Source organism: Rhincodon typus, chromosome 43 (assembly GCF_021869965.1).
Source record: "Rhincodon typus isolate 14 chromosome 43, sRhiTyp1.1, whole genome shotgun sequence".
NCBI lineage: Eukaryota > Metazoa > Chordata > Chondrichthyes > Orectolobiformes > Rhincodontidae > Rhincodon > Rhincodon typus.
In genome coordinates this window covers 1,894,151-1,920,892 of record NC_063374.1, presented here as the reverse complement: position 1 = coordinate 1,920,892, position 26,742 = coordinate 1,894,151, and the positions used below count along the sequence as shown (strand labels likewise).

Sequence of the window (26,742 nt, the reverse complement as noted above, 5' to 3'; positions counted from 1 at the left end):
GAACACCTACGCTCGGTTCGCAATAAACAACTGCACCTCCCAGTCGCGAACCATTTCAACTCCCCCTCCCATTCCTCAGATGACATGTCCATCCTGGGCCTCCTGCAGTGCCACAACGATGCCACCCGAAGGTTGCAGAAACAGCAACTCATATTCCGCTTGGGAACCCTGCAGCCCAATGGTATCAATGTGTATTTCACAAGCTTCAAAATCTCCCCTCCCCCAACCGCATCCCAAAACCAGTCCAGCTCGTCCCCGCCTCCCTAACCTGTTCTTCCTCCCACCTATCCCCTCCTCCCACCTCAAGCCGCACCCCCATCTCCCACCGACTAACCTCATCCCGCCCCCTTGACCTGTCCGTCCTCCCTGGACTGACCTATCCCCTCCCTAACTCCCCACCTGCACTCATCTTTACTGGCTCCATCCCCGCCTCTTTGACCTGTTTGTTTCCTCTCCACCTATCCTCTCCTCTATCCACCTTCTATCCGCCTCCCACTCTCTCCCTATTTATTTCAGAACCCCCTTCCCCTCCCCCTTTTCTGATGAAGGGTCTAGGCCCGAAACGTCAGCCTTTCTGCTCCTATGATGCTGCTTGGCCTGCTGTGTTCATCCAGCCCTGCAACTTGCGTAGCTAGCGTTTCTGCAGGATTGCTATGTGAAGACAATTCCTGAACACCAAATAGGGTGCATAGAAAGATCCCATTATAAGTTAATTCAGGGAACAATGTCCAGTTTTCATTTCTCTCTTTCCCACTAGCTGTGCAGCTTTTGCTCTGTCTCTGATAAAAGTCATTTGGAAATTTTTGTAATTTCCTGCGCAAACATAATTCTTCCCCCTCCCTCCCGTGTTTAAGGGGGTGCATAGAGTCATACAGCACAGAAACAGACCCTCTAGTTCAACTCATCCATGCAGACCAAGTCTCCCAAACCAAACTAGTCCCACTTGCTTGTGTTTGGCCCAAATCTCTCTAAACCTTTCCTATTCATGTACCTATCCAAATGTCTTTTAAATGTTGGAATTGTACCTGCAACTACCACTTCATCTTGCAGTTCATTGCACATACAAACCACACTCTCTGCAAAACAGGTCCCTTTTTAATCTTTCTCCTCTCACCTTCAAAATATGTGCTCTGGTTTTGAACTTGCCCACCTGAGGGGAAAAAAAATCTTTGCTATTCACCTTATCTATGACCCTCATGATTTTATAAACCTCAATAAGGTCACTTCTCAACCTCATACACTCTAGTGAGAAAAAGTCCCAGCCTATCCAATCTCTCCTTATAACTTAAACACTCCAGTCCCAGCAATATCCTGTTAAATCTTTTCTGAACTCTCTCCAATTTAAAACTACCCTCTCTGTGGAAGAGTGACCAGAATTGCACACAATACTCCAGAATTGGCCTCACCAATGTGCTGTACAACCTAAACATGACACCCAACTCCTATGCTCAATGGTCTGAGCAATGAAGGCAAGTGTGCTAAATGCCTTCTTAACCAGCCTGTCTACTTGTGATGCAACTTTCAAAGAACTATGTACCTGAACCCCTAGGTCTCTCTGTTTGAAAACACTACCCCGAGTGAATGTGTGCTGCCCTCCCCAAGCACAGCCTGCCATTAAAAGAAGATGGTTTAATACATCCATCAATGGAGAGAGCCCTGGTCCCAGGGGAAGACAGCAAACAATAGCCTCTTTGGAGCAGGGAGTCAGAATGGGATGAAGCTGTTATTGAAACTTTTTGCTGCTTTCACTCCCTGTTTATAGAGACTTTTACCAGGTTTGGCATTAAGGGTATCGTTGGCTCATTCATCTCGGGGTATGATTCTCACTTAGGGTTTAGTAGCATTTTCAAGAGGTCCTCGTTTCAAATCCTGGACTGCTCATCTATTGCTTTGCCAAGTTGTCTGCACAGCTTTTCAAGCAAAGCTGCACTCAATGAGGTCAAAACTTCCTGAAATTGGGATTTGTCTTCATGACCAGAGGAGTCATTGCAACACATATAGCACAGCAACACATGGAGAAAGTGAAAACGTGTTTCAGAATCTTTGCCACACAATTGGAATCTGAATGAATGCTCCAGCTGCAGCATTGCCCAATTTTGATGCCAGCCTTTAGGATGGTGGATATGAAGTAATTGGATGTGACAGCGTTCATGGAAATGGTGCCATCTATAAGGAATGACAGTAATGGAGCTAGATTAGGAAGTTTGGACCGTTTTCCTTGATGATTGGAACTGACGTAATTGAAGTGTTCAAAGTCTTGAGAGCCCTGCGCAGAGTAAATAGGGAGAAAATATTCTCCGACATAAACGGATTGAAAACAATTGGGCAGAGATCTCAAGTAATTAGTAAAAGCAAAAGTGACACGAGGAAAGACTTTTCACACAAGGTATGATAACAATGTTTAAGAAGGATTTAGACAGACAAATGAACAGGCAGAGAATAGAGGGATACGGTCCACATACAGGCAGATGGGATTAGTTTAGAATGGCATCACAGTCAGCATGACACAACGAGCCAAAGGGCCTGTTCCTATGCTGTACTGTTCTATGTTCTATGAGCAGTTAGTGTTTGTAAATCACTGTCTCAGACCTTAAAGCAGGTTCAATTGAGGCAGTCAAAAGGGAATCAGGTGGTTCTTAAAGAAGTACAATGTGCAGGATACAGGGAGAAGGCAAAATAATGACACTAAATGAGATACTCATATTGGAGTCAAACACAGAGAATGCTGGAGAAACTCAGTGGCTCTCGCATCATTTGCGGAGTTTTTCCAGCAATTTCTGTTTTTGTTTCAAATCTCCAGCATCTACAGTTCTTTTTTTTTTGTCTGATTGTTGAACCTTTTACAATGGGAATAGTTTCTCTGTCTATTCTATTCAGCCCCCTCTTGATCTTGAAAACCTCGATTTGATCTCTTACTTGCTTCACTCCAAGATAATCAGTCCCAACTTCTTCAAGCTATCCTCATAACTGAAATTTCTAACCCCTGAAACTAATATTGTGAATCACTGCTACACTCTCTCCAATGCGTTCAAATACTTCCTATGATTGTGCCCATATCTGTATACAATATGCCTGCTGTGGTCTAACACATTTCTTATACAAATTCAATATTGCCACCTTGATTTTATACTCTAAGCCCCTAACAACAATAATAATTAAAAGGCTTTGCTGTAACAGCTGGTCTATTCTATTCTAGATCATAGGTTAAATAACTCTGCTTAGTCAAGCATGGTGTTCGAGTTCTTGATTTCTCTAAGTTAACAAGAGACTGATTGATATCCTGTTACCAAGTGTTGCATTTTTGGATCTTTACTCCTCTGTTACAAGAAGACTTGAATTTAAAGAGCACCAGTTACAAATCCAGGATGCTCCAAAGTGCTTCACAATCAATAAAGGTATCTTGAAGTGTTGTCACTCTTGTAGTATAGGTAAAACAGCAGCAACATTGTGCATAGCAAGGTCCCACAAATAGAAGACGGGCAAATGGGCTGAGGAGTGGCAGATGGAGTTTAATTTAGATAAGTATGAAGTGCTGCATTTTGGTAAGGCAAACCAGGGCAGGACTTATACACTTACTGGTAAGGTCCTGGCGAGTGTCACTGAACAACCTTAGGGTGCAAGTTCATAGTTCATTGAAAGTGGAGTTGCAGGTAGAATGGGTAGTGAAGAAGGCACTTGGCACCTTTGCTTTTATTGGTCAGTGCATTGAGCATAGGAGTTGGGACGTCATATTGTGGCTGTACCGATATTGGTTAGGCTTTTTTTGGAAAACTGCATTCAATTTTGGTTTCCCTGCTATAGGAGAGATACTGTTAAGCTTACGAAAGATTTACAAGAATGTTGCCAGGATTGGAGGGTTTAAGCTGTCAGGAGAGGCTGAATAGACTGGAGTTATTTTCCTTGGAGCATCAGAGACTGATGGGTGACCGTATAAATGTTTATAAAATCATGATGGACATGGATAGGGTGGATAGACAAGGTCTTTTCCCCAGGGTGGGGGAATCCAAAACTGGGGGGCATAGGTTTAAGATGAGAGGGGAAAGATTTAACAGGCCTAAGGGGCAACACTTTCACACACAGGGTGGTGTATGTATGGAATGAGCTGCCAGAAGAGGTGGTGGAGACTGGTACAATTACAACATTTAAAAGGCATCTGGATGGGTACATGAATAGGAAGGATTTGGAGGGATATGGGCCAAATGCTAGCAAATGGGACTAAATTAATTTAGGATATCGGGTCAGCATGGATGAGTGGGCCGAAGGGTCTGTTTCTGTACTGTGCATCTCTGTAACTGTAAATAAGATTCTCACCAAATAATCTGTTCAGTGATATTTATTGAGGAACAAATGTTTAGCAGCTCACCAGGGGACTCATCAGGTGAACACTATGGGAGTGAGACATAGGGAGCTTCCTATAATATTCAATATATTTATTCAAATGTTACAATTTCATCCAGCAATTTATTACTGATTTTGAGAAGAGAAACTCCTTATTGACCTTTTACCACTGATTTCTGACTAACCCAGTTATTTTGAAGCTTGGAGCTGGTTATTCTAATTTGTTACATGCCATAACTAACACACTATAGCTACAAGAATGATTCAGAATTAGGAAAACCCTTGAGCTGCCTCCATAAACAAATGTCAAAATGTTTCCAATAAAATGCGATAACTGTCAACTTTGATTCATTCTCCCCAACTGGAGCTTGACTCGTACAATTCTAAATCATTCACGTCATAAATCCAAATGGATTTTAAAGAGTCGCCATCTCTCTGTTCACCTGCATTCACCTTGAGGATATTTTCATAAGATGGGATTAGTTGATGGGTTTAATTCTCTCCCGTTTGGCTTACAGTCAGTTTTTCTGTGGATTATGTGTTGATATCTTGAGAATTTAAAATGTTATCTCAGCTTTCGATCTATAATAATTACTCAATGGTGTCCTGTTGTTGTGTTACTGAGCACGTTTGGGACCAATTCTTTGAGGCAGTTTCACCACACTTTTCCCACATTAACTACACCAACATCACATGGGATATGTCATCCAATACTCCCTCAACCCTTTACTCACTGTCAGTTATTCCCACTTGCTGATGCAATGTTCTCTATCCTTTACTCACAGTCAGTTATTCCAATTCCCACTCACTAATGTGATGTTCTCCATCTCTTACTCTGAGTTATGGTATGATATTCTCTGAGTAGAACATCCCAATCATTCTCATTCAGGAGCACTGGAGGACCTTTACTATTCTATCTAATCTTGATGTAATGTGTTGTCTATAGATCAGAGGCTAAAGCACTTGCAATCAGTTTGGAAATAACTTCCAAATTTCCTGTTCTCAAGCACTTTGTCTTGAAAATTAACAGAAAGAATGAAACCAAATCTTTCAAAAGTAAAGTTTCTAGTTCAAATTGTCATCATGCTGTCAGTAGAAAGGGTTAGCTCCTCTGCTTGTTTGCAAATTGGTGGAGTTTTGTCCAGTTTTTGGTTCTTTCTTAACATAATTGTAGAAAAATAGAATTTAAAAAAAAGGTAAAACAAAGACTCTGACTGTATTTGACCAAAAAAAACTAAACAGGATAGAGTTTCTCACATTATCTGAAATCCAGATCATAACCTCAAATCTGGAGCTTACCTTTTGGGAATCAAACATTTTCATGCCTTTCACAATTCTGCCTATATTTTTCAATTCATACTTAATAGTTTACTTTCACTCAGTATTATTACATTTCACAAAACAAAAGCTGGCAGCATTTTTGATTAAACATCAATTGGAACATTCTTTTGTAGGTGGTGTACGAAGAAGCTCCTGTCCACTGTCTGTCTATCTGCACAGAAAACGCACTGTGCTTCTGGACACACACATGCATGCACACACACACATACTACAAGCACAGTCTGTTAAACATGACCTTAGTGAAAGTCTTCTTTGTGACACTAAGAAATGAGATGCCTCTTGTTGTTGTTGGACTTTCTGTGTTTGAGCAGTTTGGCTGTGATTCCATCCTTGCTGGGGTCCTTTCTGCTTACTCAGCCTTTTCCCATTCAAATGATGAGGGTACCGCATTAACACCATGACAGGAAGCTGCAAGAACCTAGATTTGTCTGTGTCATGTGAGTACAGCTCACTGGAGTGTTCAACCCAGCAGGATATCTGTTTACTTTTGTCAGTGAGAATTTCAAATTCTCCTGATCTCCAGGCAGCAATTTTGGTGCTGGGTGCACCAAGTGTTCGCTTGATCCCATCAAGATTTTCCTTGTCACGTTCAATTTGGATTTCTTGACAGAGAATCCAGGATTTCTTTGCACAGTATCTCCCTGCCCTTTCCATGGCTGTCTTGGCTACTTTCAAGTGCAGGAGTGTTCTAGACGTCAGGCTTATGTTTTTTTTAATTCACTTGTAGGTGTCACTAGCTGGACTAGCATTTATTGCGCATTCCTAGGTGACCTTGACATTGGGGTGAGTTGCATTCTTGAACCACTGTTAGACCACATGGTAGACATACAATGTTGACAGGGAGACAGTTCCAGAATATTGTCCCAACACATTGAAGGGTCAGTAAAATATTTCCAACACAGCGTGGTGAGGGACTTTCAAGTGTTGACGTTCCTATGTATCAAGTGGCCTTGTATTTCTAGATGGTAGTAGGTTTGGAAGGTGTTGTTTAAGGATCTTTGGTGAATTTGTGTAGGGCATCTTGTTGTTGGTACACATTGTTGCTACTGAACATCAGTGGTAAAGGTAGTGCATGTGGTGTCCATCAAATGGGCTGCTTTGCCTTATATGGTGTCAAGCTTTTTCAGTTTTGTTGGTGCTGCACTCATCCAAGTGAGTGGAGTATTCCATTGCATTTTTGGTTTGTACTTTGCAGATGGTGGACAGGTTTTGGGCACTCAGCAGCTGAGTTACTTGTTGTTTCCTAGCTTCTTACTGGCTCTTGTAGACACAGTATTTATATGGTTAGTCTAGTTCAGCTTCTGGTTAACAGTATCCCCCATGATACTAATAGTAGCATACACAGTGATGGTAGTAAAGGGGAAGTGAGTAGATTGTGTTTTATTGGCAATAGTCATTGCCTGGCATTTTTATGGCATTTACTTGTGACTTTTCAGCCCAAGCCTAGATACAGCCAGGTTTTGCTGCATTTGGACATGGACTGCTTCAGCAGATTGTTGTACATTAGGTAGGTTTGATTTTCGCTGCAATGCAGATGCTACCCCTGCTTTGTTGTGGGTTCTGTCTTTACCAAAAGTTGTAGCTGCTGCTGCTGTGTCATAAATGATTGAACTCAACAACTCCAAAGCTTCACTGACATGAATGTTGCATCATAAAGTGATTATTGCTGTACCTGGAAAATGTCATAATGCTTATGTGCTTTGGGAAATTTAATTGCAAAATGCAAAAATTGTGCAAATGAGTAAGAATTGTCAGCAAAGATGAATTAGCACCTTCTCATTGGAGATGTTGATGAATACTTTCAGACAGTGAAGTGCAGATTTTGCATCAAAAATCAATTTAACATTCAAGTAAAGGCTGATAATTTTATTGTAATTGAGCCCCTGTTGAGAATTTTTGAATAAGGAGAAGGATCACAAATTATGATTTTAGAAAAGGACACTGAACCTCTGAAAATCAGTGATATATCCTGAATATTTCAACTGCTGCTATTAATCGAGATTGTTGACTTTAGCAGAAACACTGCAGTGATTAACAGCAGCAATATCAGTAGAATCCAAACACTGCTGATGCTTATAAATTCGCTGATGCCTCAACAAATTGGATGACCGAGTGAATCCTTTTCCACACATGGAACAGGTGAATGGCCTCTCCCCGGTGTGAACACGCTTGTGTACATTGAGATAGGATGCAGACCCAAACTTCTTTCCACAAGCAACACAGCTGAATTGCTTCTCCTCAGCATGAATTTGTTTATGTGACCAAAGGCCGGAATAAAGAGTGAATCCCTTCCCACAAACGGGGCAGATAAATGGCTTCTCTCCGGTGTGAACTTGCTTGTGTGACCAAAGGCCAGATGCATGAATGTATCCTTTTCCACACACGGAGCAGACGAATGTCTTTTCCCCAGTGTGAACTCGCTTGTGTGATGAAAGGCCAGATGAATGAGTGAATCCTTTGCCACACACAGAGCAAATGAAGGGCTTCTCCCCAGTATGAACTCGCTTGTGTGACCAAAGGCCGGATGAATGAGTGAATCCTTTGCTGCATACAGAACAGATAAATGGCTTCTCCCCAGTGTGAATCCGCTCATGTGCAGTCAGGTCAGAAGTCTGGCTGAATCCCTTTCCACAGTGAGTGCAGCTGAATGGCTTCTCTCCATTGTGAATTCGCCGGTGCAACATTAGGCGGGCCGAACGAGTGAATCCCTTCCCACATTCAGCGCAGGTGAATGGTGTCTCTCCAGTGTGAGTGTGTTGGTGCTCAGTAAGGGTGGATGACTGCCTGAAACTCTTTCCACAGTGAGTGCAGCTGAATGGCTTCTCCTTGGTGTGAATTCGCTGGTGCAACATGAGGCTGGCTGACCGAGTGAATCCCATTCCACACACGGAGCAGGTGAATGGTCGCTCTCCAGTGTGAATTCGCTGATGTACCACCAAGTTGGATGACTGAGCGAATCTCTTCCCACACTTGGAGCAGGTGAATGGCTTTTCCCCAGTGTGAACTCGCTGGTGTGCACTGAGGTTGGATGAAGACCTGAATCTCTTCCTACAGTGAGCGCAACTGAATGGCATCTCCTTGGTGTGAATTCTCTGGTGTGACATGAGGCTGGCCGACTGAGTAAATCCCTTCCCACACACGGAGCAGGCGAATGGTCTCTGCCCAGTATTATCTTGCTGGTGTGACATGGAATCAGCTGAAGACTTCAACAACTTTTTTCTGCGGGAGGTGCCACTGATTAGTCTCTTCCCATTGTGTATTCGTTGGTGTGACTGGAGACTGGATGACTGAGTGAATCCCTTCCCACATACTGAACAGGTGAACGGCTTCTCCCCAGTGTGAAGTCGCTGGTGTGCAGTGAGGGCAGATGACTGCCTAAACCTCTTTCCACAGTAAGTGCAGTTGAATGGCCTCTCCCCAGTGTGAATTCGCTGATGTAACATGAGGTTGGCTGACTTGGCAAATCCCTTCCCACACACGGAGCAGATGAACGGTCTCTCCTCATTGTGAGTTTGCTGGTGTAACATGAGGCTGGATGAATTAGTAAATCCTTTTCCACACACAGAGCAGGTGAATGGCCTGATCCCAGTGTGAATGCGTTGATGGGTTTCTAGCAGACAGGGATAATCAAACCCTTTGCCACAGTCCTCACATTTCCATCGTTTTTCTGCAGTATTAGTTCCAATGTGACTGCGTTGATGATATTCCAGCCTGGATGGATATCTGAAGCCCTTCCCACAGTTCTCACATTTCCAAGGTTTCTCCATGGTGCAGTAGTCCTTGTGGACTATTAGTTGAATTATAAGTTCAAGCTTTGTTCAGATGCACAAGTTTCACCCCACTGTGCTGTGATGTTTTCAGGGTGTGTTGTATTAAACTGGTTAAAACTCTTTCTGGGCTTCCATTACTGTGTGGTTTTTGATGCAGAGCACCTGTGCCAACAGCACAGGTTCAATTCCTGCACCAGCTGAGGTTACCATGAAAGTCCCACCTTCTTAACCTTGCCTCTCATCTGAGACGTAGTAACCGTCAGGTTAAGCCATCCCCTATTGTGTCTCTCTGACAGCACGGGACTATAGTGACTTTACCTTTATAAATCTCTTTCCACAGTAAGTTCACTAGGACACTCTCTCAGGTTGTGTAACTGGTTAAAAAAATTTCCGCTCAAGTGTCCGTGCATGTAACATTCATGTGCTGATGAATTGAGTGACTTTCTCAGATCTTGGCATGATGTACAGTTCAAGTTTCCCATCAGCAAGTCCTCTCTTTCTAACACCCTGGAATAGAAGTTCATAGAAGTCAGCACTGGGAGTACATGATAGAAATTCTGAACAAACAATTTCAGTTTTTGTGGAATATTTTTCCTTTCTTGTTCTCCCAAAGCTGTAAATCCCTGTCTCACACACTCCTCCCTCTTTCTGTTGAAATCCAAATAAAGCTTTTGATAAATTCTTTCTGAACATTTTTAAAAAAATGTACATCCAGAGACAGTAATATCTCTGATAATTCAGTTCACTCATTACTCATCACAAAACATTAATCTGGTCCTGCACATAGCAAGGACTGCAGATGCTGAAAGTCAGGGTCAATAAAATGTGGAGCTGGAGGAGCACAGCAGATCATACAGCATCCGAGGAACAGGAAAGTCAATGTTTGGAACCTTCATCAGGACTAACCTCCCAGTTGCTGTCTGACCTGCAGTGCTCTTCCAGCGCCACATTTGATCGATTAGTCTGATCCTCCCTGTCTCCATATTCAATGTTGCCATACCATACAGAACTGGAGAAAAATAGCCTCATGTTCATAAGTCAGCAATAAGTAAACAATAAGAAACACAAAAACGACTATGTTGCAGAATGAGGCCATTCGGCCAATTGTGCCTGTGTGGTTCTTTACATTATCATTCTGACTTTATGCCATTCTACTGATGTTTCTGTCATCCTGTACATTGCATCTAGTCAAATAATCATATAATACCCTTGACTGAATCTGCCTAAACAGTTCCATGCATTACATTCCAGATCCTAATTACCAGCTGCATGAAAAATTCTTTTCCCCCATCACATTTTTCACTTGGTAAATTATTTGAAATTTGCACTCTTGTTCTCAATGCATTTACCAGTATGAACAGTTTCTCACTATCCACTTCCACATAATCTCCTTTTCGCCTTCTCCAATCTACCTTCAGGACTGAAATTTCCATATCCATATTCCCAAGTGTTCCTTTTGCTCCTTCTTTCCCGTTCAAACTAAATTAAATCTGGAATCAGCCTCATAGTCCATTCTGGTTACCGACTCTCTTCATGCAGTTTAACTAACTCGAATTAAATATTGGGAAGAATGAAGCCACTGTTTCCAGTCCCTGCTCCAATTTTCATTCCCGAGCTGCTACCTCAATCCCTCACTCTGGCAACACTCTGATATTCAGCCAGGCTATTCACAACTTGGTGCTACATTTGACTCGGAGAGGAGCTTCTGATCTTATATCTATGCTAGTACTAAGACCGCCTGTTTCCATCTGTCATCTAATTTGCGCCTGCCCCTATCGTAGTGTAGCTACTGCTGAAACCCTCGTTCATATCTTTATTATCTCAGACCTCAACTACTGCAATGCTGTGCACAACGATCTTCCACCTTCTGATCTCTGGAAACTCAAGTCACTCAAAACTTTGCTGTCGGCAAATTGCAGCAACTCTTGAGTCCTGCGCCCGCTGACCTACACTAGCTCCCATCCAAACAACATCCTGACTTTAAAATTCTCAGCTTTAATATCAAATTCCCCCAAGGCCCACCCCTGCTTGTTTCTGTGATCTTCCCGATTCCAGAAGAGCCCTCCGAAATATCTGGGCTGCTCTAATTCCATCCCCACAATTTTCATTGCTCCATCATTGGTGGCTGCATTCTTCAGTTGCCTCGGTGCTGAGGTCTGGCATTCCCTCCCCCACTTTTCTCCTTAAAAAGCTACTTTCTTTGCCCAAGAAGTTTGATCATCTGCCGCGATATCGCTTCGTGTGGCTCTACAGGACAATTTGTTTTACCTCTTTTCTGTGAAGTGCACTGGGATAGTTTATTATGTCAAAGGCGGTATTGAAATAGAAGTTGTTGTTGTTGCTGCTGCCTGTCGGGAGATCAGTCTCTGATTGTTCCAGTGGGGTCTTCATTCGGCTTTGTCAGGTCACATGACGCTGCGGGCCGCGCATGCGTCTTGCAGGGCAATGCCCTCACCAAGATGACGGCTGCGCGCGCTTCCTGAGCCCTCCGGCGGCCGTTAACTCGGGGCCTGTTTTCTAAGGAAAGCTGGCGTCTGGCACTGAACACTGAACCTGGAGCTTCTTACACGGAGTTTGAGTGTTCCGTCTAACAGAAACACCGGCTCCCTACTGGAGCCACTGACAGGGCACCAACTCTCCAGCCCTACGAGAGCTCAGCTGAGTACCCCCACGAATCCCACATCATCTCCGTACAACGCATGCTCAGCACCCACCTGAGTGATTGGCAGCACACGCTAACCAATAGAAAGGGGGTGGTGTGGCTGGAAGTCAGAGCAAGATCACCGGTCCTCCAACCAATCGAAGTGAAAGAGGGGCGGGACTAATCCACGATTAGGATGCAGATTGGTTAGAGAAGGTTCACAATTTACTCATTCAAAATAAAACAAAGCAACACATTCTCGTCGTGTGCATGATGGGGATACCCAGCACACCATTGCAAAGTATGGGCTGGAGCATTTACAATAATGTTTAGCCAAAATTACGAGAGTATGATTGATCTCGGCCTCCTCCAAGAATCCCCAAAATCACAGTCATTCAAAAGGCAGTGTGGAGCTGGAAGAACCCAGCACGCCAGGCAGCATCACAGAAACAGGGAAGTTGACGTTGCGGGGGACCTTTCTTCAGAAAAGGATGGGGTGGGTGGGTGCTGGTGAAGAGCTCAGAAATAAATAGAGACGAGGGGTGGGGTGGTGATAGGTGAGTGCAGATAGGGAGTGGTGGGGATTGATCAGTGAGGTGAGAGGTGCAGATAGGTGGGAGAGAAGATGGACAGGTTGTGTGAGGTCAAGGAGGCGGAGATGAGAGAGGGGATTGGTCGTGTGGTGAAGCTGGGGGTGGAGAAGTTTTGAAAGCAGTGAAATCCATATTTAGGTTGATACCTCCTTCTCCTTCCTGGACTTCTCTGTCTCCATCTCTGGTGACTGTCTCGAAACGGACATTATTTCAAGCCCACCAACTCCTACAGGTACCTAGACTACACCTCCTCTCACCTACCTTCCCGCAAAAACGTGATCCCTACTTCCAATTCCTCCGTCTCCACCGTGTCTGCTCCCAAGATGGGGCGTTCCACTCCCTAACATCCCAGATGTCCTCTTATTTCAAGGACTGCAACATCCACCCCCCCCCACTTCAGTGGTTGAAAATGCTCTCGACTGCATCTCTTGCATTTCCCACACCTCTGCCCTCACATCCCTTCCCCCAACAAAAACAAAGACAGAATCCCCTTGTCCTCACATAATCACCCCACTAACCTCCGTATCCAAGTATCATTCTCTGCCACTTCCATCACCTATCAAGCAGGGATTTCTTCAGACTGAATGATCTCTTATTCATGTGAACGCTTTAATTAGACATCAGGTCCACATAGCAATTTCCTAGGAGAGCTTAAACTAAAGTGGCAGGGGTCTGGGAACCAGAGCAGCAGGTTAGCAAGCGGAGGGTTTGAGGGGAAGGCAGATGTTAGGACCATTAAGTCAGAAAAGAAGGCCAGGCAGAGATAGGTAAATGAACACAGCGGTACTAATGTGTTTATTTCAATGCAGGGAGTATTCTAGGTAAGGCAGATGAGCTTAGAGCCTGGATGAGTACATGGGACTATGATGTTGTGGCCATTACAGAGACTCGGTTGAGAGAGGGACAAGACTGGCTGCTTAACGTTTCAGGGTTTTCTTGTTTTAGATGAGATAGAGAAGAAGGTAAAAGAGGTGGAGGAGTTGCCTTACTAAACAGGGAAAATGTCACATCTGCCAGGAATTACAGGAAGGTTCATCTACTGAGGCAATACGAGTAGAGCTTAAAAATAAGAAGCATGCAATCACTCTGATAGGATTATCCAATCGGCCCCCCAACAGCCACTGAGACATTGAGGAAAAGATACGTAGGCAGATTATGGAAAGATGCAGTAACAATAGGATTGTCGTAGGGAAACTTTAGCTTTCTCTATATTGACTGGGACTTCCTTAAAGCTTAGACTGGGCAGAATTTAAGTGTATCCAAGAGGATTTCTTGAAACATCATGCGATAGTCCAACTAGAGGAAGGGCCATACTGAAACTTGTACTGGCTAATGAGCCTAGCCAAGTGACTGACTTTTCAGTGGGAGAGCGTTTTTGAAACAGTGATCACAACTCCTTAAGTTTTAAAATAGTTATGAATAGGGAGAAGTCAGAACCTTGCATGAAAGCAAATTGCATCAGCAGTAGGCAGTAGCTAGGGAGAGTTAATTGGGAGGAGCTGTTATCAGGCAAGTCCACATTTGACATGTGCGAGTGGTTTAAAGACCTAGTGATCAAAGTTCAAGATTGGCATGTTCCAATAAGAAGGAAGGATAAGGATGGCAAGGTAAGGGACCCTTGGATAATGAGGGAGGTTGTAAATTTAGTCAAAAAGGGAAAAAGATGCATATGTAAGGTTTGGGAAGCTAAAATTTGTCATGCCTGTAAGAAATATAAAGAAAGCAGAACAGAATTCAAGAAGGGAATTAGGAGAGCAAGAAGGAGCCATGAAATAACCTTGACAAGTAGGGTTAAAGAGAATCCCGAGGCATTCTATACATACATTAAAAACAAAAGGATACCTAGGGAGAAGGTAGACTCGGAGTAAAGGGACACCAATTTAGGAATGAGATAGGGAAGAAGGAATTCCTTGCTACAGAGAACTGTAGGGGCAGAGTCCTGGTTTAATATTTAAAGCTGAGATGGCTATCCATCTTGATCAAATTGATCATTGATCAGTAAGGGAATCAAGGATTACAGGGAAAGGGCTAAAAAGTGAATGTGAAGAATGTTGGATGAGCCATGATCCTACTGAATGGCAGAGCAGGCTTGAGGGGCTGATCTTCCTACTTTTTATTGTTTTATCATGAAAATGCCCCTTTAGTCCAACTCTGTATTTTATTCATCAGCCAATCTTCAATCTGTGCTAATATACGCCGCCAAACAGCATGGATCACATGTATAATATCTTACTAAATGCTTTTTGGAAATCTAAATATATTACAATCGACTGGTTCCTCATTATCTACCTTGTTTGTTACCTCAAAGTATTTTAATAAGCTTATCAGGTATGACTGACCCTTCATAAAGCCACATTGACTCTGCTTGGTTATACAGGTAATACGTATTTCTAAATGCTCTTATCCAACGGTTAACCAACCATAGGGCAGGTTGTGAAATTGAGCTGAATGAATTTGATTCGTAGGATTGGCCACAGAAAAAGTGACATTGAAAACTACTGGATCTTCATAAAAACTCATCTGTTTTACTAGTGTCCTTCAGGGAGTGGAATCTGTCATTCAGTCTGGTCATAAAGACGCTAATCTCCATGGGAAGATGGGGTAGAGGGGACAGAGAGAGAGACAGAAATCTGGAAGGAGGAGTTAGTGAAGGGAGAGGGATTTTATTTACCAACAAGTCAACTAGAATTTTGGCAAAACATTTCAAAACCAGCCACCTCCACCACCTTGAGGGACAAGGGGAACAAAGCATTCATCACCTTGAAGCTCCCAAGTCACACTATGTCCTGACATCCAATGCTGGATGAACAGAAATTTCCTCCAAATCAGTACTGGGACAATAAAAGCTACTGGCTTCAGTCCCTGCTACAACCTTCCTAACCCCGACTGTATTTCCATCCCTAGCAACTGTCTGAACTGGACTGTCCACAAAGTTGAAGGACGACCAGACTCAGACACAAATCTTTGACCACAGAGCCACATTTTCACCCCAACATTCTATTTCCACCTCGGTGACACTGCACAGCCTCGGTTCCCCTATGCTGAAAATAGGAAAGCCTTGCTAAAAATGTGACACTGAATGACCCTAACACACTCCTGATACATCTCCCACCTTCAAGCTTTCTGTAATCTTGAGTACATCCAACACTTTGCTGCCAATGTGCTCACTTGCACCAAGCCTTATTAACCTCATTCTGTGCTCACCGACCTAAAAAGACTGCCAGTTGAGAAACACCGAAATTCTGCATTTCTTATCCTTGTTCTCAAACCCGTCTGTGAAAGCTATTCCAATCTCTGCTGGTCACAGAATCCTTTCAGATTGCTGCACTAGCCCAATTCCAACCTCTTGACCATTCTCAAAAATCAATTGCCTCACTATTGGTAAATGTCCTTTCATAGTCATAGAATCAGAGCAGATAAACAGGCCCTTCAGTCCACCTTGTCTATGCTGACCAACAAACACCAAACTAGGCTAATCCCATAGCCTATTATAGCCCTGCCATTTATAGAGTCATAGAGTTATATATCACAGAAACAGACCCTCTGGCACAACTCCTCACACCATCCAGACATCCCAATCTGACCTAGGGCCAAATGCTGGCAAATGGGACATATCCCTCTAAATCTTTCCTATTCATGTACCATCCAGATGCCTTTTAAATGTTGCTATTATACCTGCCTCTGCCACTTCCTCTGGTAGATCCTTCCATGCACGCACCACCCTCTGCGTGAAGATGTTACCCCGTAGGTACTTTTTAAATCATTTCCTGCTCACCTTAAACCTGTGCCCTCTAGTTTTGGACTCCCCCCCCCAGGGAAAAGACCTTGGCTAGTCACCCTATCCATGGCCCTCATGATTTTATAGACCTCTATAAGGTCACCGCTCGGCCTCCAACGCTCCAGGGAAGAAAAACCCAGCCCTCCCGCTGTAGCCCAAAGCCCAGCAACATCTTTGTAAATTTTTTCTGCGCCCTGTCAGTTTTAACAACATCTTTCTTATACAAGACGACGTTTGTTTCAAACGTGTCACTTGCTTGGAGACTCAGACCTAGAATGGGCATTGTATGAAGACTAACCACCACATCGATACACCGACAGCTGCCGCCCCCCTCAAACCCCCTTTCAACCATCACACCCTGCCAGCGGAAACCTCAATCGGCCGTCTCCAAACGGACATCTCTCGTACCGCGCATACTCCAACACACCCACCCGAATGAATGACGGCGGCTTATGATCAATTGAAAGAGAGGGGCGGGTACTCAGCCGGTTTTCCAACCAACTGGAGGGAATGAGGGGTGTGGCCAGGCTACGGCACAAGCATGCGCCGTGCAGTCGCTGGAGCCGGAACATTGTGTCCGGGACAGAGAGGGAGGGGCTTTCTGTCCACTCCTTTTGCAGCACGTTCAATGGGAAGTATTGCCCAAGATGGGTCAACTTTAACCAAACATCACAGCAAGATCTGACAGAGTCACTCCTTTCACCACCGCCTAAGTATCATCGGCATTCCACCGTGCAACGTAAAAGGTTTGTCTGTTGTGTCTGTCGGTAAAGATTTCCGAGATCAGTGTCACTGGTAAATCCCCAAGCGATTCGAAATCCTAACCAGAGCAGCCCTGGAGGATGTGCCCCGGTCTGGGCAGCATACCTGAAGGAGAGACTGAATGGGCCTGCCTAGGAGAGCAGTGCAGATTTACCTCACTGATACCTGGATACAAGGTTTACTTTATGAGCAGAGGCTGCAAAAATTGAGCTTAAATTCTTTTTGGCACAGTTAAGAGGCCATTCGACCTCTTTTATCCACACCAACTCTCTGTAGAGCAATGTTATCAGTCTAATTTCCCAACTCTTCCCCCCAAAGTATTGCAAATTTATTTCCCTCAAATGCCTTTCCAGTTGCCTTTTGTAAGTATTGATCCTCTTGTTCCACCATCCAAGTAGATAGAGTTAGAGACAAAAAAACTGCAGATGCTTGCATCCAAGGTAGACAAACAGGAGGCTGGAAGAACACAACAAGCCAGGCAGCATCTGGAGAAAAGGAGAAGTCAACGTTTTGGGTGTTACCCTGAAGACTGACTTCTCCTTTCTTCCAGATGCTGCCTGGCTTGCTGTGTTCTTCCAGCCCCCTGTTTGTCTGTCCAAGCAGACAGAGTGGATTGGGTACTGCCATTCATTCTGTACAAATGCGCTCTGTCTTGCTGTGCCTCTTAGAATCATAAAGATGTACAGCAAGGAAACAAACCTTTTGGTCCAACTCGTCCAAGTTGATCAGATATCCTAAATAAATCTAGTCCCATTTGCCAGCATTTGGCCCGTATCCCTCGAAACCATTCCTATTCATCCCAATGCCTTTTAAGTGCTGTAATTGTACCAGCCTCCACCACTTCTTCTGGCAGCTCATTCCATACACACACCATCCTCTGCGTAAGAAAGTTGCCCCTTAGGCGCTTTTTTAATCTTTCCCCTCTCACCTTAAACCTATGTCCTCTAGTTTTTGACTCCCCACCCCAGGGAAAAGACCTTGTCTATTTACCCTAACCATGCCCCTCATGATTTTACAAACCTCCATAAAGTCATCTCTCAGCCTTCGATGCTCCAGGGAAAATAGCCCCAGCCTATTCAGCCTCTCCCTATAGCTTAAACCCTCCAACCCTGGCAACATCCTTGTAAATCTTTTCTGAACCCTTTCTAGTTCTGCAACATCTTTCCAATAGAGGGTGACCAGAATTGAACACAGTATTCCAAAAGTGGCCTAAACAATGTCCTGTACAGGCGCAACATGACCCCCAACTCCTTACCCAATGTATTGTCCAATAAAGGCAAGCATACCGAATGCCTTCTTCGTTATCCTAACTAACTGCGACTCCACTTTCAAGGAACCATGAACCTGCACTTCAAGATCTCTTTGTTCAGCAACACTTTCCAGGACCTTGCCATTAAGTGTGTCCTGATTTGCCTTTCAAAAATTCAGCACATTGCATTTATCTAAAATAAACTCCATCTGCCGCTCCTCGGCTCATTGGCCCATCTGATCAAGATACTATGAGGTAACCTTCTTGGCTGTCCAACTCTACACCCCTAATTTTGGTGTCATGTGCAAACTTACTGACCATACCACCTATATTCACATCCAAATCATTTATATAAATGACAAAAAGCAGTGGACCCAGCACTGATCCTTGTGGCAGGCCACTGGTCACAGACCTCCAGTCTGAAAAGCAACCCTCCACCACCATCCTCTGCCTTCTACCTTCAAGCCAGTTCTGTATCCAAATGACTAGTTCTCCCTGTATTCCATGCAATCTAGCCTGGCCATCCAATCTACCATGAGGAACCTTGCTGAACGCCTTACTGAAGTCCACGTAGATCATGACCACCACTCTGGCCTCATCAATCCTCTTCGCTACAACTTCAAAAACTCAATCAAGCTAGTGAGACATGACTTCCCATGCATAAAGCCATGCTGATTATTCCTAATCAGTCCTTTCTAAATACTTGTAAATCCTGTCCCTCAGGATTCCCTCCAACAATTTGCCCACCACTGATGTCAAGTTCACTGGTCTATAGTTCTCTGGCTTTTCCTTACCACCTTTCTTAAATAGTGGCACCACGTTAGCCAACCTCCAGTCTTCCGGCACATCACCTGTGGCTATCAATGATACAAATATCTCAGCAAGTGGTCCAGCAATCACTTCCCTAGCTTCCCACAGAGTTCTAGGGTACACCTGATCAGGTCCTGGGGATTTATCCACCTTCATGTGTTTTAAGACATCCAGCACCACCTCCTCTGTAATATGACGTGACAGTTTTCAAGATGTCGCTATGTATTTCCACACGTTCTATATCTTCCATATTCGTCTCCACAGTAAATACTGTTGCAAAATACTCGTTTAGTATCTTCCCCATTTTCCATACATAGGCGGCCCTGCTGATCTTTAAGGGACCCTATTCTCTCCCTAGTTACCCTTTTCTCCCGAATATATTTCATGGAGAACAAACTTAGCCTGTTCAAGCCAACCTTGTGTCTGAATTTCCTGCTAAGATTATGGTAATTCTTCTCTGATTCAAGACTCTGAGTTGGCCATTTCATATAAAGAGCCGACTGTGCCATTCAGTAAGATCATGGCTTATCTGATAGTGGTCTGACTCCACTTTCCAGGTGACCTCTGATACAATTTGATTTCCTTGTTAATCGGGAATGATTCTGCATCCATCACTTGCAAGGGTAGAAATGATTCCAAAGACTCACGGGAATAAAATTATCCTCATTTTCTTAAAAGGTTTTTATAATTATCCTCATGTTTAACCTTTGTTCCCTAATCCTAGACACTTCTACAAGTGGAAGCAGCCTTTCACCTTTACCTCGCCCCTCTCCAATAAACGCAGGCTCAGCCTGTGCAAATTTTCTCATAAACTAACCCCTTCTTCCCAGAAATCAGTTGTGTGTACATTCTCTAACCTGCTTCTAATGCCGTTATATCATTTTGTTAAATAAGGAGACTGAAATTATACACAGCACCTCAGTCTCACCAATACCCTGTACAAGTACAGGATTACGTCCCTACTTATATATTCCATTCACCCTGCAATACACAATGGCATTTCCTGTCGCTTGCTGCATCTGCAGGCTACACGTCAGGGATTCAAAAGGGAGCAATTTGCTAAGCCATCTACAAGTGAATCATATTGGCCTTGGTGTGGAATCGCATGTCAACCAGTTTTCCACGCATGCAGGCAATGGAGACCCAGAAATGTTTTTAAGACAATCAATTATAGCTCCATAAAATGAGTTTTCACTTCCAGCTTTGTTGGTTTATACAAAATTTAGTTTAAAATCCAGTCAATTGCCTGTGATTTGAGCTCATGAGACTAGGCCTCAAAATCACTAGTCTAATGACAATACTACTACACTAGTGTCTCTCCTTCCTTGCATGCTCCAGTTTCTGTTCTTTGTCATCGCTTTGCTTTCTCCAAGAATCTGTCCAATTTTTTGGGCTGACCACAGTTACCCTGTTTTTGCCTCAGTATTTGTGGAGCCCAAACTGTAATATATTTTGCTAACTGCTCTCGTCATGTCCTGTCGTCTCAAAAAATTCAGATTGCTTTGTCTCTGCACATATTTCCACTTGTATCATTAAATATGTGTTGGCTTCTTTGAACTTGTGGATAAAGGGAAGTTGATTGGATTTCCAGAAGGCATTTGATAACATGCCACAACAAAGAATGTTGGAGAAAATAAAAGCTCATGGTATAGGAGGTAACATAATAGCATGATTGCTGGGGACTGGCAGATAACAGAAAGTAGATGTAAAGAGGTCTTTGTCTCATCGACACAATTTGATGAGTAGAGTGCCACGTATGTCTAAGATGGGGCTTTTTGTTTTATTTTGTTCATTCGGGGGATGTGGGCATCGCTAGCTGGAACAGCATTTATTGCCCAACCCTAATTCCCTTTCAGAAACTGGTGGTAAGCTGCTTTCTGGTACTATTGCCGTGCATTTGAGGCAGGCAAAACCACGATGCTGTCAGGATTTTGACCCAGTGACAGCAAAGGATTGTAGATGTATATTGATATAGATCCAAATCAGGATGGTGAGTGGCTTGGAGTGTCATTTGCAGGTGGTGGAGTTCACATGTACCTGCTGCCCTCGTTTTTCTGCGCTGTCTAAAAAAAAAGTCTTGGTGAATTTCTGCATTGCGTCTTGTAGATGGTACAAACTCCTGCCACTGCACATTGATGGTGATGGGTGTGAATGTTGAAGGTGGTGGACGAGGTGCCATTCAAGCAGGCTGCTTTGTCCTGGATGGTGTCATATTGTTGGAATCCAAACAATTCTCTGGCAGGACCTACCTTGACAAAGCCGTGCTAACTCAGCCCTATTTTACAATGTAGAAGGAGGCTGTCTAACCCTTTTGTGTTTGTGTTGTCTCTTTGAAAGATCAGCCCTGTTTAGTCCTAGACACTGACTTGCTGTTTGTAACCCTGAAAGTTCCTCATTTAAAGGTTTTGTTTTGAGAATATTTGCAGCTCGGATTGTGGATGAGGTTGTAGACTTGCTCACCGAGCCAGTGGGTTTGGTTGCAGACGTTTCGTCACCCTGTTGGGTAACATAGTCAGTGCACCTCCGGTGAAGTATTAGTATTCTGTCCCGATTGTTATTTATATGCCTTGGTTTGCTGGGGTGGTTGGTATCACTTCCGGTTCTGTTTTTCATTGAACTGGACCTAGGCCCGAAACGTCAGCTTTCCTGCTCCTCTGATGCTGCTTGCCCTGCTGCGTTCATCCAGCTCTACACCTTGTTATCTCCGAGATACAAACCATTGTGTTTGTTGATGGAGTTCCGATCAGAATGCCAGGCCTCCAGGTATTCCCTGGCATGTCTGTTTTTGGCTTGTGTGATTATGGATGTGTTGTCCCAGTCAAACTCGTGTCTTTCTTTGTCCGTGTCTATTGAGACCAGTAAGAATTGGTCATGTCTCTTGGTGGCTAGTTGGTCTTCGTGTATCTTTATTGCTGGTTTTCTTCCAGTTTGGCCTGTGTAATGTTTCTCACAGTTCTTGCATGGTATTTTGTATATTACATTAGTTTTATTGGTTGTGGGTATGGGATCCTTTATGTTCGTCAGTAGCAGTCGCAGGGTAGTTGCTGGTTTGCGGGCTACCCTGATACCTAGGGGTCTGAGCAGTCTTGTGGTCATCTCCGATATGTCCCTGATGTACAGTAGAGTGACTAGTGTTTCTGGCCATGTTGTGTCTTTCTGTTGTGGTCTGTTGCGGAGGTAACAGCAGATTATGCTTTCTGGGTATCCATTCCTTTTAAAAACTCTGTATAAATGCTCCTGTTCTGCTTTGTTCAATTCCACGTTGTTGCAGTGTCCTGATGCTGCTCTGTTTATAGATGTTGGGGTGGTTGCTAGTGTGATTAAGTATCTGGTCCATATGGGTAGTCTTTCTGTATACACCAGTCTGGAGTTCCCCATTGTTCTTACGTTCCACTATTATGTCTGGGAAGGGTAGTCGGTTGTGGTTCTCTTCTTCTTTTGTGAATTTTATTCTGGTGAGGATAATGTTTATGTGTCAGTGGGTTTCTTCTGCCTTGTGTGTTTAATAATCACGAAGGTGTCATCTACCTAGCGGACCCAGAGTTTGGGTTGGATAGTGGGGAGCACTGTCCGTTCTAATCTTTGCATTACTGCTTCTGCTATCAGTCCTGATATTAGGGATCCCATTGGTGTTCCGTTGATTTGTTTAAATATATGGCCATTGAAAGTGAAGTGGGTTGTCAGGCACAGATCCAGCAGCTTCAGGGTGTTGTCCTTGTTGGTGTTGTGGGGTGCCTGCTTTCCTGATTCGTCCAGCAGTGTGGCAATTGTCTCTTTGGCTAGGTCGATGTTTATGGATGTAAATAGTGCTGTTATGTCAAAGGATGCCATTATTTCATCCTCTTCTATTCTGGTGTCCTTGATGATGTTGAGGAATTCTTGGGAGGAGTGGATGGAGTTGGTAGTGTTGTCAACTAAGTACTTCAGTTTCCGTTGTAGTTCTTTGGCTAGTCTGTATGTTGGCATGCCTGGTAGTGAGACAATGGGTCTGAGGGGGACCCTTGGTTTGTGTACCTTAGGGAGTCCATAGAAGCGAGGTGTGTTGGATCCCTCTGGTTCATTTTTTTGATAGTCTGTCTTGCTGATGTTTCCTGGGCTGTGTAATTTCTTCAGGGTTTTTGTAATCTGGTTCCCTAACTGCAGCAACCCAGAATTGCGCAAAGCAGAACAGGAGCATTTATACGGAGTTTTTAAAAGGAATGGATACCCAGAAAGAATAATCCGCCGTTACCTCCGTGACAGACCACAACAAGAAGACACAACACGGCCAGACACACTAGTCACCCTACCTTACATCAGGGAAATATCAGAGATGAGCACAAGACTACTCAGACCCCTAGGTATCAGGGTAGCCCACAAACCAACAACCACCCTGCGACAGCTACTGACAAACGTAAAGGATCCCATACCCACAACCAGTAAAGCTAAAGTAATGTACAAAATATCATGCAAGGACCCTGAAAAACGATACACAGGCCAAACTGGCAATAAGCATACATGAAGACAAATTAGCCATCAGGAGACCAATTCTCATTGGTCTCAATACACATAGATAGTGAAGGACACAAATTCGACAACATATCCATAATAGGACGAGCCAAACAGAGACATTCCGGGGAATTTCTGGAGGCCTGGCATTCTGACTAGAAGTCCATCAACAAACACATTGACTGGACCCGATATACAAACCACTGAAAAACAGAATGGGATGTAGTACCAACCAACCCAGCAAACAGAGGGATATAAATAACAAACGGGACAGAACACCAACGCTTCACTGGAGGTGCACTGATGATGTTACCTTGCAGGGTGACGAAACATCTGCAACCAAACCCACTGGCTCAAGTTCCTCATTCTCAAATACTTGACAACTCCCATTTCAAATTCTAAATCTAATCAGATGCAACAAGAGCAGAAATTGCTGGGAAAATTAAACAGATCTGGCAGCATCTTTAAAGAGAAATCAGAGTTAACATTTTGGGTCCAATGACCCTTCTTCAGAATTAAGGGTAGCTCGGAAAAGGTTGGCATTTATGCAGAAGATGAGGTTGGGGGGGGGAAGTTGAGTAAACAATACATGGAAGTAGAGCCCAGAAAGAGTGAAAAACAGTTGGACAGACAAAGGACTGTGTAACGATCACTCTGGGGGAATGAATAGTTGATAATGGGGACTATTTAACAGTGAAATTAATGACCGTGAACAAGAAAAATGGAAATGCAGTTGGGGAGAGGAGCAGAACTTCTTCAAGGTGGGCATGGCTGGAAGAGATGTAGCAGTGAGTTAAACACTATCCGCAGGTCCCCCAGTCTTTATGTCATCCACAATCTTACTAATTAGGCCACCTACATTCTCCTCTAAATCATTAATACATTACTAACAGCAGGGGCTCTAGCACTAATTCCTGCGGAACACCACCAGCCACAGATCTCCAGTCAGAAAAACACCCTTCCATTGCTACTCACTCTCCTATGACTGAGCCAGACTGTCAGCTCACCATGGATCCCATATGACTTTGTCTTTTGTATCTGCCACGAGGGACGTTATCTAAAGTCCATATAGACAACATCTACCATTCTGCCGTCATCAATCTTCTTTCTCACTTCCTGAAAAATCTCAATGAGACTGATCCTTCCCCACAAAAAGGCATGCTGTCTATCTCTAATAAATCCATATTTTTTGAAATGTGAGTAAATCTTATCCCTAAGATTCTTCCAATAATTTCCATATCACTGACTTAAGGCTCACCGGCCTGTAATTTCCCAGATTATCCCTGTTGCCCTTATTAAACAAAGGAATAGTATTGGCTATTCTCCAGACCTCTGACACCTCTCCTGTGACTGAAGAGGATACAAAGATTTCATACAAGGCCCCAGCAATTTCCTCAACTGCCTCCCTCAACATTGAGGGATAGATCCCATCAGGTCCTGGGGACTTGCTTTTCAAAACATCCAACACCACTTACTTTTTTATATTGACATGCCTCAGAATATCAACATAACCCTTCCAACACTTGCCATCCACTATGCCCTTTTCCTTTGTGAATTCCAATGCAAAGTACTGTTTAAGGACCTCGCCCACTTCTTCTGGGGCCACATATAAATTCCCACGTCTTTCCTTGAGTGGACCTACCCTTTCCTTAGCTAGCTTTTTGCTCCTTGTATTTGTATAAAATGCCTTGGGATGTTCCTTAATCCTGTTTGCCAATACCAGTCATCTCCTTTTCCTGCTCCTCTCCCAAACTCTCCTGCAGGAGATCAGAGTCCTGACTTGGTGGCAGGTTCCCTTCACTTAACGCAGTTGGGTTTTTATTTCAATTGGCTGCTTTCATTCCACTGTTTCTTGTTTCAGATTCATGTTCCAGGGAATGGGAAAGGGAGGATTTACAGAAAGGAAACTCAAATCAAACATCAGGTTAAGACCTGCTAGAGACGCTGGATTTGTCAGGAGGTGAATATCATTGGTCTTTGGCCATGGAAGGAGAAAGCACAGTTCACAGTGAAGAGAATCTGTATACATGCTCTGTGTGTGGGCGAGGCTTCAGCCAATCATCTGGCCTGGTGAGACATAGATGCAGTTACAACAGAGAGAAACCTTGGAAATGTGACGACTGTGGGAAGGGATTCAATTACCCGTCTGACCTGGAAACTCATTGGCGCAGTCACACCGGAGAAAGGCCATTCACCTGCGCGAAGTGTGGGCAGGGATTCACTCGCTCATATACCTTGCTGACACACCAGCGAGTTCACACTGGGGAGAGACCGTTCACCTGCACTGAGTGTGGGAAAGAGTTCACTGAGACATCTCGGTTGCGGAGACACCAGCGAGTTCACACTGGGGAGAGGCCTTTCACCTGCACTGAATGTGGGAAGGATTTCACTGAGTCATCCCACCTGCTGAGACACCAGCGCGTTCACACTGGGGAGAGGCCGTTCACCTGCTCTGAGTGTGGGAAGGATTTTACTCGATCATACATCCTGCTGAGACACCAGCGGGTTCACACCGGGGAGAGGCCATTCATCTGCTCTGTGTGTGGGAAGGGATTCAGTCAAGCATCCAACCTGCTGACACACCAGCGAGTTCACCAGTAAATACAGTATCTCTCCATAAAGATCTCTCTCGTTGAGTGGATTTTGCCGTTAATTACATCTGGGCCTGAACCGTGTTCAATGAGATCCATTTCCGCTGATGTTAATATACAGCTCAGTAATGGGTGTTAATACTCTGTAAATCAAATAAACTTCCTTTGTCTTGTACACACAATGTGTTGAGTTTTAATTTTTGTATCATGAAGTCACTGCTTTTACAGGGCGTACTTGTTTCTATCTTCTATATACTTACGTCCAAAGACAATTGTGAGGAGTTCATGGAGCTTCTTTGTCATGAGAATTGAGATAATCTGATCAGCTGTCCCTGCTGCTTCCCTCTCTTTCATTCTCCCAAATGGGCCAAACTCGCCATG

At 43.9% G+C, this 26,742-nt stretch overlaps 2 protein-coding genes across 8 annotated transcripts in view; one reads left to right on the top strand and one right to left on the bottom strand.

Annotated features, from left to right (window-relative positions):
- The window catches only part of LOC109932105 (gastrula zinc finger protein XlCGF8.2DB-like), a 64,865-nt gene extending 52,790 nt beyond the window's left edge, over positions 1 to 12,075 (bottom strand). The window contains exons 1-3 of one of the 7 annotated variants that reach the window (XM_048619459.1): positions 11,718 to 12,075; positions 10,356 to 10,458; positions 4,333 to 9,956 (exon numbers count right to left, since the gene is read on the bottom strand). In XM_048619459.1, coding sequence (XP_048475416.1) covers positions 7,671 to 9,446 — 1,776 coding nt within the window. In that variant the 5' untranslated portion in view covers positions 9,447 to 9,956; positions 10,356 to 10,458; positions 11,718 to 12,075 and the 3' untranslated portion in view covers positions 4,333 to 7,670. Of the gene's footprint in view, positions 1 to 4,318; positions 9,957 to 10,355; positions 10,459 to 11,717 lie in introns of those variants that run through there. The other 6 variants (XM_048619458.1, XM_048619462.1, XM_048619461.1 and 3 more) reach the window with 6 other exon arrangements.
- The window catches only part of LOC109932096 (zinc finger protein 84-like), a 46,377-nt gene extending 19,841 nt beyond the window's left edge, over positions 1 to 26,536 (top strand). Inside the window, exon 3 of the mRNA XM_048619539.1 lies at positions 25,869 to 26,536. Coding sequence (XP_048475496.1) covers positions 25,869 to 26,371 — 503 coding nt within the window. The 3' untranslated portion in view covers positions 26,372 to 26,536. The remainder of the gene's footprint in view (positions 1 to 25,868) is intronic.
- Positions 26,537 to 26,742: the final 206 nt, after the last annotated feature.